A 14,667-nucleotide genomic window follows, 5' to 3' on the forward strand; every position below is an offset into this window, starting at 1 on the left:
CATCCCCTGCACAGTCCTCAAGAAGCTCAGCGTCATGGTGGCCCGGGCAATGTGCTCCGCTGCAATGTGCTGAGGACCGGATGCGCCGCGGTTCGCAGTCCTCCTCGCGGTCGCCCGTTTAGGTCCCGTCACGTCCGAGTGCCAGGTCCTGCGAGGACAAAGCAGTCAGGTCAGCGAAGTGTCACGACCCGGGCCCGGAGAGCCCCGCGCACCCAACGGCGGCGACGCAGGCGGCCCACTGCGGCAAGCAGCATCTTACCCTCTCGGCGCCCGCGTCACTAGCGGCCCATGCCTGCGTCCCCCGGCAGCGACGAGGCGCCAGGGCCGGCTCCGACGCTTCCCAGGAGGCCAGCCCGAGGAGCGGGCACAGCAGAGGGGTTGTGCAGAAGCGCGACGCGGGTCGGGGGGGAGGGTGGGCGGACGCCTGGGCTCTGCGGTTCTCTGCGCGGCGACGCGACCAGAGTCGCGAGCGAGGCACCGGGGAGAGGACGCGGCCACCCACCTGAACAGACGCACTGCACGCAGCTGCCGCAGCCTCAGCCCGGGTCCCAACAGGAGCTGTTTGGGGCGTGCCCGGGGAGGCGGCGCCGCGGGGTGACGCACCCTGACGTCTCTTCAGGGCGGGCCTTTCAAGGCGGGGCGGGCGCGCTTCCGGGACGAGCCGGAAGCCCCGACTGTGGCAGCATCCGGGACGGCGAGCGGGCGGGCCAACCCGGACAGGAAGGTGAGATCCGGCGCCTGCCCAGCTTTGCAGGCTCGGCCGCTGGCCGCTGCCCGGCACTGGGCTCCCGGCGCTGCAAGGCGGAGAGTCCCGGGCCTGGCGCCGCCCGCGCAGCCCTGGTCGCGGCGACGGGCGCCGCAGCGTGACAGGGGGCGGGGCCGGCTAGGGAGTCTCTGGCGGGGCCGGTGACAGCGCCGGGGGCTCAGGGGCCGGCCGCCGCGTGACCCGCGCAGTAGAACGCCGAGCTTAATCACAACCAGCTCGTGCTCCGGGCGGGTCGTGGTCCCCGTTCCCCAGCCGGTGACGCCGGGGGTTTCTTTCACGGCGGCTCCCTCTGACATGCCAAAGCCGCCCGAGTATTCAGAGCTGAGTGACTCTCTAACGCTTGCCGTGGGAACAGCAAGGTTCTCGGGACCCTTGTAAGTGTTGAAGACGTACTTGCTGTCTGACTTGGGGCCCCGACATTGGTCTGACTCGCAGAACCAGGTGCTCGCTCTGAAGCAGTCCTGTTAAGTGGGAAAGTATTTGCACTGTAAAGTGAAAGGTTCCGTGGGAAACCACTTCGGTTCCAGTTCTTTAATAGAAGGTGTCCTGGACCCATTTAAGCCATAGGTAGTGACCTATTCTGTGGGATTCACATAAAACCGGACTCCCTAAACACTGAAACGTCTTGTACCTCCTCGGGACTATTACGTAAAACCACCTGTAAGTTGTTCACATGTCGTCATACATGCAATTTTAATTTATTTTAAACCGTAAATGTAGTAATGGGGGATTTTAGAAGTCGTTGGAAATAAAGCAAGCACATTTGGAATAGTTGCCCAGACAGCATTCCTAGACCCTAACTGTATTTTTTTCTTTAATTTGAAGGCACAGAGCATGGAGAATGATGAATTTTCGCCAGCGGATGGGATGGATTGGAGTGGGATTGTATCTGTTAGCAAGCGCAGCAGCATTTTACTATGTTTTTGAAATCAATGAGACTTACAACAGACTGGCCTTGGAACACATCCAGCAGCACCCGGAGGAGCCGCTTGAAGGAACCACATGGACACACTCCTTGAAGGCTCGGTTACTCTCCCTGCCGTTCTGGCTTTGGACGGTGATTTTCCTGATACCTTACCTGCAGATGTTTTTGTTCCTATATTCTTGTACCAGAGCTGACCCCAAAACGGTGGGCTACTGCATTATCCCGATATGCTTGGCAGTTATTTGCAATCGCCACCAGGCATTTGTCAAGGCTTCTAATCAGATCAGCAGACTGCAGCTGATTGACACATAGACTCGGTCACCATTTTCCCCTTATGATTACAAAACTGCCAGTGCCGTGCGGGGCCTGATCACAAGACGGCGGTTTTTCCACAGATCTCAGGAAGTTGTGGTGGGGCAGAGGCCCTTTAAACAATGTGACTAGGGGGCTGTCTCTATCTGACTAATGGGTTTTTAGGTGAAGCCTGAGACACAGTCCTAACAAAATAATGTTGATGACTTCAGATTTTGGAAGTAAAATCATGTCTGTTACTTGCATTCTTTAGAAACTTGAATAAGTTCCTAAACTCCTATTCTTATTCTACTGTGCAACATAGTGATGGTTCAGAGATTTTTCCTTTGGGGGGAAAAAAATGAACATGAACATTTCCATTGTGTTTAATGTGTAAAAAGGTCCAAACATGGTCATAAAGTTTAAATTTTATACAATTACTTGGCTTGCTTTAAAATTCTTCAGACTAAAACACCAATTCATGCTTTTCTGAGTAAGCCAACTATTTGTCAGCTTGTGAGAAATTGGTATAAAATTATTGAGATGATTACTGTCCTGATACATAGAATTCATTCCTCCTTTTGGTTAATGCTATGGGCATTCTTAATGCTACTGATTTTTTAAAAAAAAGAACTTGGGAAGAAACTAAATGTTTGAAAGTTGAGAAATCTAACTTATACATAGGAGATGGAAACAAGGTGTTCAATGAACATGTTTGTCCCAGTGCCTGTCAGATGTGCGATAGCTCTCTAAAAGATGCTAGCAAGTCATCCTGATACTCCTTTCTAGCCTCAGGGCTGGTCTTTAGGCGAGAGGTTAGTTGCATGAAGATGTGATCCTTGTACTTCCTCCTGTGCATTTGTACTTACTACCTCATGTCTGGTACCAATACAAATATCTAAAAAATGGAAATACTAGATTTTAGGATTCTTTTTTTCTGGGTGAGATTAAGATATATTTTTATACAGCTATGTCATTAATCCCAGGGAAATATTTCACACTGATAGGTTTTAATAACGTTTTGGGTGCTTACTCTGTTGGGCCCTGTTCTAAGAACTTTGCATAAATTAACTCAATGAACAACCCTATGAGCTAACAATTATCTAGATTTCACAGATAAGGACACTGAGGTGGAGCAGTTAAGTAACTTGCCAGAGGTCACACAGCTGGTAGGTGGCACAGCCAGAGCTGTGACCAGGCATCGGATGCCTGTTCCTAACCACAGCTACAGCGCTTCTCACAAGTGACAGCTGTTCCAGCACCGGGCGCTGCCTGCCTCGCCAAGTTAAAGAATGGAGATGGCATCATCGAGAAAGGTTTTTCTCAATGGGCTACTGGAAATCTAGAAGTTTCTAGCAATCTCACCCTTTAAGTCTGATTTGACTAGAATGGAATGCTGCACTTTCCATAGCAATCTCTTACTTGAAAGATAAAGCAGGTACTTTTGCAACTCAAAAGCAGCAAGATCAGATTCTTCTCTAATTAGTCCCAATTCTTTCTTTTACTGCCTCCATAGGTCTAGTTCCTGAAATGATTATCTTCTCCTACAGTACATAGAATCTTCAAGTAAGCAGCAGTTTGAAGTACAGATAACCCAATCACTTGTATCTTTTGAGTATTTACTAATTATAGACGGTCCCTGACTTACCATGGTTTGACAGGAATTTTACACTTTATGATGACAGTAAAGCAACATGCATTCAGCAGGGACTGTATTTGAATTCTGATCTTTTCCCAAGCTAGTGATAATACAGTAAGAGTCTCGTGATGCTGGGCAGCAGTGAGATGATCTTGCCCAAATGTAGGCTGATAGAAGTGTGCTCAGCACGTTTAAGGTAGGCTAGGCCAAGCTCAGGGGTCCAGTGGGTTAGGTGTGTAAATGCATTTTCTACTTACATTTTTAACTCATGATGGGTTTGAGAGTAACCATCATAAGTTAAGGAGCAGTGCAGTATGCATGCTGCAGGCGCTGCATTGAGTGATATGCATTCTTCATGACAGCCCTATGAGGCCGGTATGTACTGGTACTAGTGCCATTTACAGAAGAGTAAAATGAGGAAATCTGAGGAATTAATAACTTGCCCATGATCACACAGCAAGTAAGTGGAAGAGCCAGGGCATTGAACTGGGGATGTCTGGCTTCAGATCTCCAGCTCTATCATCCCAATCTATTGCTTCTCAATAATTTGAGGAACATCATTGAGCAGTTTCTTGTTTTATTTGACTAGTCTTGAAGCAATGTTAGTTTGGAAATGATTTAAGAAAATTACTTGTTACTTTTTATTTTACAAATGTTTGGTATAATGCAAGGTTTGTGAATTGGTCACTTGTAAAGTGACTTCATTTTTATTGAAGTACATTTTCTCTCTTCACATTCTAATATTGAGATTTGGTAAGTAAATGCTCGTCTCTGTCTTTCAAGGTAATATGTCCTTGGTAGTAGAAATGTTAGAATAATTACAGTAGGAGTAATGCAGTATTTCTAAATGTTTCAGATTGCAGAGTTAATCTGTTTTTGATTACTTAGGAATTAATTATCCAAGTTGGATTATTACTATTTTGTCTATGACTATTTAAGAGTTCAAAGCACTCTTTTGGGAAAGAGGAAAAGGTGAAATTTATCTCCCAGCTCTATTAGACAGAGGAGGAGGTTAAAATTGATGGATTGGAGACCTATTATTATAGCAGGTCATCACTTATTTTATATTCTCATCACAATACAAAAAAGCAGTGACTACAGGATTAGGTAGTGAGATAAACAGTAAATAAGGGCAGTGTATCAGAGATTTTAGGAAAGAGACAGGCTTCCTAGGATCCCTAACCAGTCAGTATATGCTTCCAGGTATGAGAAAAATAGAGTGGTAACGAAAAGTTTTTCTTGGGGGTGGGGAGTCGTTAAAGTACGCCCAAGAGAGTAACTGTACCCATAATATAATCAAACTGGTATATTTCGTTGACCGTGGTATTGTTAAAGTCTTTATTGAGAATATCTAGTGTGGATTTTTTGGATGGGTTTAACATTTTCAATCTCAAAAATACTGGCAGAAAAGCTTGCCACAATACCACATGACTCATGTTTGCATCAAACATTTGCCGTCATTATAATTTCTACAACACATTTTTTTTTAAGTGCCATGTAATTGTAGACCATGATTGGGAATCATCATGCATTAGTATTTTTGTTTTGGTCTCAGGCAGTGAGTGGGGTCTTGAACTGTGGCTGTATATTAGAATCACCCAAGGGAATAAAAATCGCAAAGCTCATATGAACAATGTCAGGATCCCTTTTCCACCAATTATGTCCATTTCTGTGGGCATAGTCCAGGCAATCCTGTTTTTAGAGGCAGGTCTTTGAGTGAGTCTGTCAGGGTTTTCTGCACCATAAAGACTCAATTGTTAGTCACGCGATCTGGTGTTTATTTTTGGAACCGCCTCAAAACCTATTTTGTGGTAACTTCACCCTAGCTGTTTGAATTGCAAATCCCTGCCCAAAGTTTAAACAGACTTTATTGTTACAAGGGGGAGGCCTACTGACCAGAGCCTTATAGCCGGTATATGTAGTTCCAGCGTGTCACCATGGAGAAATCAGAGGTTATGATTGTAGAGGAAGTCACTGACTGAAGGCCAGGATCCAGGGGAGTCAGCCAGGAATGCTGCGGACCATCAGGACAGGCTGGGGTGGTCCGGGGACAAGGTGAGGGGGAGAGGGCAGCTTCACTCCTGCTTCCTGAAGCTCTCCAGGTGTGACAAGACCCAGCCCCACAGCCAGAGAAAACGAAGCAGGAGATGAGCAAGGGTGACACCCATGGTCCTGCACTGCTTGGAATGGATCTGGGCCTGTCAGGCCCCTCAGCCCTGGACCTCAGCGAGTAGATTGCAGACAGCTGCCAGCTGGAGCCCAGGCTTGGAAATGAAGTGTCTGCATATTCTGATTCCACCTCCTCTCCTTCAGTTTATCCCGAATCCCATTTATCAGGTTTTTGCCCTCCACTCTACCAAAACTGTTTTCTTGTCAAGTGGTCACTGGTAACTTACACAGAACTGAATCCTTTGGTCAAGTCTCAGTCCTCCAATTACTTATTAGCAGTTTTTGACACATTCCCTCTCTTTGAGATACTTTCTTCAGTTGGCTTCTCATCACTACTGCCCAGTAGAACTTCAGCGAGGATGGAATGTTCTTTATCTGTGCTGTCCCAATCAGTAGCCACTAGCCACATGAAATGAGCCCTTGAGATGTGGCTAAAGTGACTGGGGAACTGGGTTTAGTTTCAATTAGAATTTAAATAGCCACCAGTGGCTAGTAGCCACTATGTGTTAGCCCAGGTCTAGATATTTTTCTGGTTTTTCTCTTTCTTACCAGCTCCTCCCGTCTCCTTTCCTGGTTCCTCCTTGGGGATCTGCCCGATTTCTAAATGCTGGCTTGCCCCCCGCCCCCTCCCTTTTCTCTTTTTACTCCCTTGATCATCTCATCCAGGCTCATAGCTTTAAATGCCCACATTTATATTACTACCTTGTCTCTCTCCCCTGAGCCGCAGATTTGAATATCCAACTGTCTACTTGATATTTACTAGATGTCCAAAACCAAGCTGCTGATCTCTCCACCCACCAAAATCTGCTCCTTAAGTTCCCTACGAGATGGCTGCCAAACCCCTGACGAGGGATCCTTTTAAACTCTTACTCCTCTCAAAAGTTCCTCCTGTGGTTTCCCTTCTCAGAATAAAAGCCAAAGTCCTTCCCATGGCGTACAGAGTCATAAATAAGCGGCCCTTGACCTTTACTTCAGTTCCTAATACTCTCAGCCCCTGACTCTACTCCAGCCACACTGGTTTTCTTGATTCTAGAACACACCAGAAAAACCTGTTCCAGGGCCTCTGCCCTCGGTCCTGCCTGCCTGGGTGCTTGGCCCCGGCCTGCTCCATGCCCTTCTTCAGACCTCTGCTCAAGTGCCAGCTTAGTGAGGCTGCCTCTCACCACCCAATGGAAAATCCAGCATCCCCCTTCCCTGTTTTTCTCCGAAGCACTTACCATGTGATATCACATGACATGTGTTTTGTCGGGATCTAAACTCCATGAGCGGAGCGATTTTGCCTGTTCACTGCTGTATGCCCCCTGCCCCAGTGCCTAGAGCAGTAGGTGCTCAGTAATGATTTATTGCATGCATGATGCTCAGTGTCCCGGAACACCTCTCTCTCTAGACTGCAAAACAATCTAGTTCACTCTCCAGGGAGAATAAAGGTTAAAGTTAACATTTACTACTAAGTGCAGAGCATAATCTGTCTCACGTGCTAGGTAAGTTTGGTTATTCAACTTTTTTTGTTGACACTATCGCAGATACTTACCAAACTCAGGTTTCAGCATGGACTGATGTGTTCTTTTATGGCCAAAATTTAAAATGAGTCTCCCAATTTTTTTTTTGCCAACAATTCTTATGTTGGTTGTCTTGGGATCCTTCTCCTTACATCGGTTTGTTGTTCCATTTATTTATGCATTCATTGGTCAATTCCTGTATGTGCCCTGACTAGGGATTGAACCTTCAATCTTGGTGTATCAGGAAGATGCTCTAACCAACTGAGCTACCTGGCCAGGGCGGGGTTTTCCTTCTTGATGCAGAGAAAAACATATACCACATTCACAAACAAGTGTATATTTTAAGTGGTGATTAGAGCCTTGAGAAAACCACCTAACATGTACCAAGTGTCATGACAACCCCTTAGAGCTACAACAAACATTATAGTATTCTGGCGTTCAGGGCAATCCCTTGGCCCCATAAAGCACTTATTTAAACGAGTAATGTTTTTCTGCAAGTGGCCTCTATCTTCAGCAGAATTTTTGGCACCAGAGTAAATTCCCAATGGCCCGAGTGTGAACTGCTACCTTTTAAAAGATTTAAATAGGAGCTTACTGCCTAGCATTCACTGTTTCCTGGGCCATGTCTTTAAATAAAGCAATTCTGATTCTAAAGGTCACCCGAGAATGGAAAAGTCGTAGCTACACTGAAATTTGCTTAATAGTTTAAGAATAGTGCACTGGCTAGAGGCAGTTTCTTTAAGGCAAGGCACTTTGGTTTTAGAAACACCTCTGACCTTTTTTTTATGGTATCCTACCTCATATTTAGTCCAGTTTTCCTAACCTTTTTATTTTTCTATTTTGGTTTTGTTTTGTTTTCCTAACTTCTTTAGAAATCACTTTGTATTCCCTAATCTGACAAATAGAAGTCAGATGGGAAATGGATTTAAAAAATGTTTTTGTTGATTTTTAGAGAGAAAGGGAGAGTGATAGATAGTAACATTGATGAGAGAGAAACATCATCGATCAGCTGCCTCCTGCATGCCCCTCACTAGGGACCGGGCATGTGCCCTGACTGGGTATCGAACAGGTGACCTCTTGGTTCCTCACCTGCTGAGCCACAATGGGGGTGGGGTGGATTTTTTATGTTTTAAGTCTGGATTGGTTCATTTTTGTCCTGAATTACTTAATGACATTTAAAACTGTAAACATGGCTGTTTTGCCCTTACTAAATTTAAAGCATGACTTTTGGAAAGTAAAAATCTTTAGAAAGTTTCACAATAACTTTCTTTTCTTTTTTTTAAATTTACATGTTGCTTTATTCCGTAAGGACAACCTGACACGTTAGATGATAATAGCTAATGACAAAAAGTAGAAATGAGGCGCCTGCTTCTCTAACCACTGCTAGGAGCATGTTATATGTATTGTCATTGCATGTCCACTTTGACATCCTCTCATTCTATTATGTACTATAACAATGGAGCGAGAACACAGTAAGTAGGTGGTTCTGCATCTCAGGTAAGCACTGCATGGCAATCCGGTTCTGCCTGTGAGGATGGTGGCCCTCCTCCCCAAGAAACCCCGCTAAGCTCGTGAGGAACAGCCCTAAGAATCACAGAGAAGGGATGCTGCTGGCAGGCCTCTAACACAGCGACAAACAGCAGACAGCTATTGTCACATGAGATTCGACTTGCCATTGTTTGGAAATGTCACATCCGTGTCAATGACAGTCCTGGCACCTGCTCAGCCACCCGCCTAGAGTTTCATGGTTACTTCTGTTCGATGACTACAAAGCTACAGGAACATTTGAGGGACTAAAAAGTATTTTCATGTAAGTCTCCAGACCCAAAAACTATGCTGCTAGTAATTAAAACAAAAATATTAATTAAAAGAAAAAGGACAGCTGGGTTAGTTTTGTTAGCTTCCAGAATTCACTGTGACAATGTCCTTTGAAACAGGCTGTTCTCTCCGATATGCCTGCACCCTCCACATCACCCGCATGTTCCACACTTGGACGTAGGAATGTCCAGAAAACACGGCACATGGGGAACTCAAACCTTAGTATGGGAAAAAGGTCAGCTTAGACCCACAGCTAAGTTCAAATGTTAATTTCCTGGAAATTTGTATTAGTCGATTGAAAGCACAAAGAGCAGAAGAAGGTTTTGATGAGGAAGTGAAACCATGCGTTTCGGTACGTCCTCTTCCTACTCTCGGCACAGGGTGAAGGGAGCTGGAGCAGCCGGTGCAGTTGTTGTGTGTCCTGTGATGGCGCGATGGGTCCCAGCTGAGCCAGGAAGGGCACCTGAGTGGGGGTTTATCTCCTAGGGCCGTGGTCGGCAAACTGCGGCTCGCGAGCCACATGCGGCTCTTTGGCCCCTTGAGTGTGGCTCTTCCACAAAATACCACGTGCGGGTGCGCACGTACAGTGCGATTGAAACTTGGTGGCCCATGCGCAGAAGTCGGTTTTGGGCCTGGGCGAGTCTATTTTGAAGAAGTACTGTTGATATTTGGCTCTGTTGACTAATGAGTTTGCCGACCACTGTCCTAGGTTTCTTGCTTACATCACTAAGCAGCTAAATGGTTGGTACTTTTCTGCGCTATGATAAATATGCAGAAAAGTAAACTAAGTGTTCGTTTTTTAACTGCAGCCACCGCAAAATTAACTCTGCTGCGGGGTTGCTTTTTGCTCAATCCTAATGTGAGTGCCCTTATTTGAGTAATACTGTAAAATAGGAGGAAAGACAGAAGGAGCAACTTTGAAGAGGTGACAGACCACTCCTGCCCCATGGACAGTGCAGGTCAGAGGGCGAGAACACAAAAAACAAGACTCACTTCCATTTTACAGGGCAGGAGCCCAGGTCGCTTTACAGCTTTTTGGCACAGTCAGGGCAATACACTTGCTCCTGATGGAAGACAAAGCGCTTGCTGGCCAGATTCAGGGAGCACTTTTTGCAGTGGAAGCAGTAGTCGTGCCAGGACTGTCCTTCATAGGTCACCACACTGGAGCCTTTACCAAACCCAGTGATGGGGTTCTTGCATCCAGCACACTTCTTAGCCACATAGTTCTTGTAGCAATCCACGCAGTAGTACTGGTCCTCCACAGCAGTGAAACGCTGCCCGGCCAGCTTCTTTGAGCAGGTGACACACACAAAGCAGTCGGCATGCCAGGGCTGGTCCTGGTAAGTGATTCCTCCGGATGTGATGGCCTTCTTGCACTTCATGCAGTGCTTGGCAAACTTTTCCTCATAGCAGGCCATGCAGTAGTATTCCTCCCCTTTAGGGAAGAAGCTACTCGTCCCGATGACTTGCTTGCAGTTGCTGCAGACGAAGCAGTTTTGGTGCCATACGGTCCCCTTGTACTCTACGTTCTGATCTCCTGGCATAATGGGCTGTGAGCAGCCCTTGCACTTGTAGGTGCTCTCAAGCAGGTGGCACTGTTTGCACAAGACCTTGTTCTCTTTGGCCACAAAGCTCTCGGTGGCTAAGGGGTGCTGGCACTGGGAACAGCGGAAGCAGGTGTCGTGCCAGAAGCCTTCCTTATAGCGGACCTCCTTGGCGTCTGCACCGATGGTCTGGTGGCATTCCACGCAGGTGTTGGCGCAGTGCTCGTCATAGCAGTCCAGGCAGCAGTGGTGGTCCTCCTTCTCCACGTACTTCTTCCCGTGCAGGGAGGCCTTGCAGTAGTGGCAGTTAAACTGCTCAGCCATGGAGCCCAGCTTGGATCTGGAGGGGTCTCACCCTGAAGGTGTGGAGGAGGAGGTGGATTTGCTGAGGGCTGGGTTTAGCTGTCAGTAACTTCCAGCACGCTGCCCTGGGGATGCTCAGGAGCGCAGCTGTCCCGGAGGCGGCCGTGGCAGCCGTGGTGGTGGTGGCAGACTCCACAATAACTTTTTCTGTATTTGTGTATAAAAATACGTAACATGATTTTTTTAATGCAAATAAAACAAAATGAGTATATGATGAAAAATCCCCTCTCACTCCCGACCCCTCTCTCTCTAGAAGCAGGTTGACTATCCTTTCAGAGAAATTATAAGCACATCCAAGCCAATAGTCTCCAATAGTAACATTCTACACACTGTTCTATATTTTGCTAGTTTACATTTGACATCATATCCTAGAGATTGATCCTTAACAACACAGAGCTATATCTTGGCCGTTTTAATGCCTGCACAAATGTTCTAGTATACTCATGTTCTATTTTTATTTAACCAGGATCTTCCGATGGACATTTATTTAGGTTGTGTACTTTTTTTTGTTACTAAGAAGAATGCTGCAGTGAATAGTTCTGTAAACAGATCTGTCCACTTGTTGCTATTATACGTAGGATAAATTTCTTTAAGTAAAATTGCTGAATCAATTTAACATTTTAACAGAATTGTCAACTTGACTTTCAAAGAGCTTACATCAGTTTATACTCGCCATCAATATACTAGTATTATACACCTCACATCCTTCCCAGCTCAATCTTGCATCAAAACTTGTGATCTTGCCCTAACCGGTTTGGCTCAGTGGATAGAGCATCGGCCTGCGGACTGAAGGGTCAGAGGTTTGATTCCGGTGTCAAGGGCATGTACCTTGGTTGCGGGCACATCCCCAGTAGGGAGTGTGCAGGAGGCAGCTGATCGATGTTTCTAACTCTCTATCCCTCTCCCTTCCTCTTTGTAAAAAAATCAATAAAATATATTTTTTTAAAAACAAAAAACTTGTGATCTTTCCGTTTGAAAGTAAAAAAATGGTATTGTATTATGGTTTTAATTTTCACTTATTGGAAGTGGAACATTTTCATTTAAAAACCATGTGTATTTCTTGTGATCTTGCTGTTCCTTTCCTTTGCCCATTTCTAGTGTATTTCTGACTGGTGCACATGAGATCCATAAAAGGAATTAATTCTTAGTCATCTGTGCTGAAAATATGAAATACTTTTACCTTCTTTGTCTTTTAACCTTATTCACAGAATGTTCAGAAATTTTATTATGTAATCATATTTACTAATTTTTTCTATTATGGTTTCTGGATTTTTAAAAACTTGCTTAGGAAAACTTCACTCTGAAATTATAGAAATTATTATCCCATTTTCTTTTACCACTTTTGGTTTTTACTCTGTTGATTTTAGAGAGGTGGGGGGAGAGAGGGAAACATGGATTTGTTGTTCCACTTATTTATGTATTCATTGGTAGATTCTTGTATGTGCCCCTGACTGGGGGTGGAACCAGCAACCTTGGCATATCGGACGACGCTCTAATCAACTGAGCTACAGTCAGAGTTCTTTTAGTACTTTAATGGTTTTGTTCTTTACTCTAAAATTCTTGAATCTACCTGAAATTTATGATGTTCTAAGTAATGAGAAAAGAACCCAATTTCATCACAAAAACTATGAGAAATCAATTCATTTCTCATTTGTTAAAACTGAGTATTGTTTTACAAATATAGGGGTGGGCAAAAGTAGGTTTATAGTTATAATACAAAGAAATAATACAATAATTGATAATAATAATACAAGAATAAACTCTGCATTTTATATACTCAAAACTGTAAACCTACTTTTGCCCATTCCTGTATTTTTCAATTTCTATAAGAATTTTACACTCTATTTACAATATACTTAGATACCCAAGAAATAATTACCACAAGTGCCCTGACTGGTTTGGCTCAGTGGATAGAGCATGGGCCTGCGGACTGAAGGGTCCCAGGTTCGATCCCGGTCAAGGGCATGTACCTTGGTTGCGGGCACATCCCCAGTGGGGAGTGTGCAGGAGGCAGCTGATCAATGTTTCTGACTCTCTATTCCTCTCCCTTCCTCTCTGTAAAAAATCAATAAAATATATTTAAAAAAAATAAAAAAATAATTACCACAAGTGATGGTAGTATTATTTAATTAATATGTTAATTTTATTTGAAACTATCACTAGCTGCATTTATGGTAATACAGTTTTGAGCTTTGCAGTGCTCAACTACAATCAGTTCAAACAGAAATTTCTTATAAACATTTTATTACCACATGGTGGCTGACAATTAAGTTAAAATGCATAGGTTTTCAGGATGTCAAAGGTATGACTCTTCTAGCCATATAAGAAATAATATTCTATATTTGTACAGACTGAACAATTTCACTGAGAGATATATTTTATAGGCTAAATAGGAACTAGATAAAAATACTACATAATAAACTTGAGGGCCACAGATGTCTCCAACTGATTTTCTAACTTGGAAAAAAACATTAACTTTATTTCCTTTAAAAGTCCAGTCCTTCTTAATAAAACTTAAAAAAAATTCTGAGTAGCTGAAGAAATAATGCTGCTACAGTACATTTCATATGATGACGGGGGAAGTACGGGGCGCTCAGTGCCACAGAAGCTAGGCATTTCTTCTATACTGGTCCTTCAACATGACCTTTTTTAAAAAATATATATTTTATTGATTTTTTTACAGAGAGGAAGGGAGAGGGATAGAGAGTTAGAAACATCGAGAGAGAAACATCGATCAGCTGCCTCCTGCACACCCCCCACTGGGGATGTGCCCGCAACCAAGGTACATGCCCTTGATCGGAATCGAACCTGGGACCCTTCAGTACTCAGGCCGATGCTCTATCCACTGAGCCAAACCGGTTACGGCCAACATGACCTTTTTTGTTACACATATGGCTCATGTGTGAAGAAGATAGCATAAGAATTAAAATCAGTATTAAAGTTAAAGGAAAAGATTAATCAAATCTATAGCCTAGACCAGTGGTCTGCAAACTCATTAGTCAACAGAGCCAAATATCAACGGTACTTCTTCAAAATAGACTCGCCCAGGTCGAAAACTGACTTTTGCACATGGGCCACGAAGTTTCAATCTCACTGTACGTGCGTGCCTGTGTGGCATTTTGTGGAAGAGCCACACTCAAGGGGCCAAAGAGCCGCAGTTTGCCGACCACGGGCCTAGACCATAAAACACTGAATCACAGCACAGGTATCTTGAAATTTCTAACCTATAAACATATCCTATATAATAAAACCCTAATATGCAAATCGACCAAACGGCAGAACGACTGGTCACTATGATGCACACTGACCACCAGGGGGCAGATGTTCAACGCAGGAGCTGCCCCTGGTAGTCAGTGAGCTCGCATAGGGGGAGCGCTGCTCAGTCAGGAACCAGGCAGCGGTGGCAGGAGCCTCTCCCACCTCTAAGGCAGAGCTAAGGACCCCTTGAGGGATGTCTGCCTGCCAGCTTAGGGAACAGGGAGTGGGCCTAAGCCGGCAGTCGGACATCCCCCAAGAGGTCCTGGACTGCAAGAGGGCACAGGCAGGGCTGAGGGACCTCCTGCACCCCCAGTGCACAAATGTCATGCAACGGGCCTCTAGTTTTTAAAATATATTAAACAAAGAAGAAAACAAAATGAGCCCAGCCAGTATGG

At 44.8% G+C, this 14,667-nt stretch overlaps 1 protein-coding gene and 1 pseudogene across 3 annotated transcripts; one reads left to right on the forward strand and one right to left on the reverse strand.

Moving 5' to 3' along the window:
* Positions 1–649: 649 nt before the first annotated feature.
* On the forward strand, positions 650–5,385 carry TMEM251 (transmembrane protein 251). Of its 3 annotated transcripts, none has more exons than XM_023764080.1 (2): positions 650–724; positions 1,592–5,385. In XM_023764080.1, exon 2 carries the CDS (start codon positions 1,608–1,610, stop codon positions 2,001–2,003), a length of 396 nt encoding a protein of 131 aa, XP_023619848.1. In that variant the 5' UTR covers positions 650–724; positions 1,592–1,607; the 3' UTR covers positions 2,004–5,385. The 3 variants fall into 3 exon arrangements, with proteins under 3 accessions (XP_023619848.1, XP_006100568.1, XP_023619849.1); XM_006100506.3 differs by lacking the exon at positions 650–724 and adding an exon at positions 744–1,140; XM_023764081.1 differs by lacking the exon at positions 650–724 and adding an exon at positions 1,162–1,426.
* Positions 5,386–10,100: 4,715 nt separating this feature from the next.
* LOC102427467 lies at positions 10,101–11,608 on the reverse strand (annotated as a pseudogene).
* Positions 11,609–14,667: the final 3,059 nt, after the last annotated feature.

Source organism: Myotis lucifugus, unplaced genomic scaffold (assembly GCF_000147115.1).
Source record: "Myotis lucifugus unplaced genomic scaffold, Myoluc2.0 scaffold_316, whole genome shotgun sequence".
In the NCBI taxonomy this organism is placed as follows: Eukaryota; Metazoa; Chordata; class Mammalia; order Chiroptera; family Vespertilionidae; genus Myotis; species Myotis lucifugus.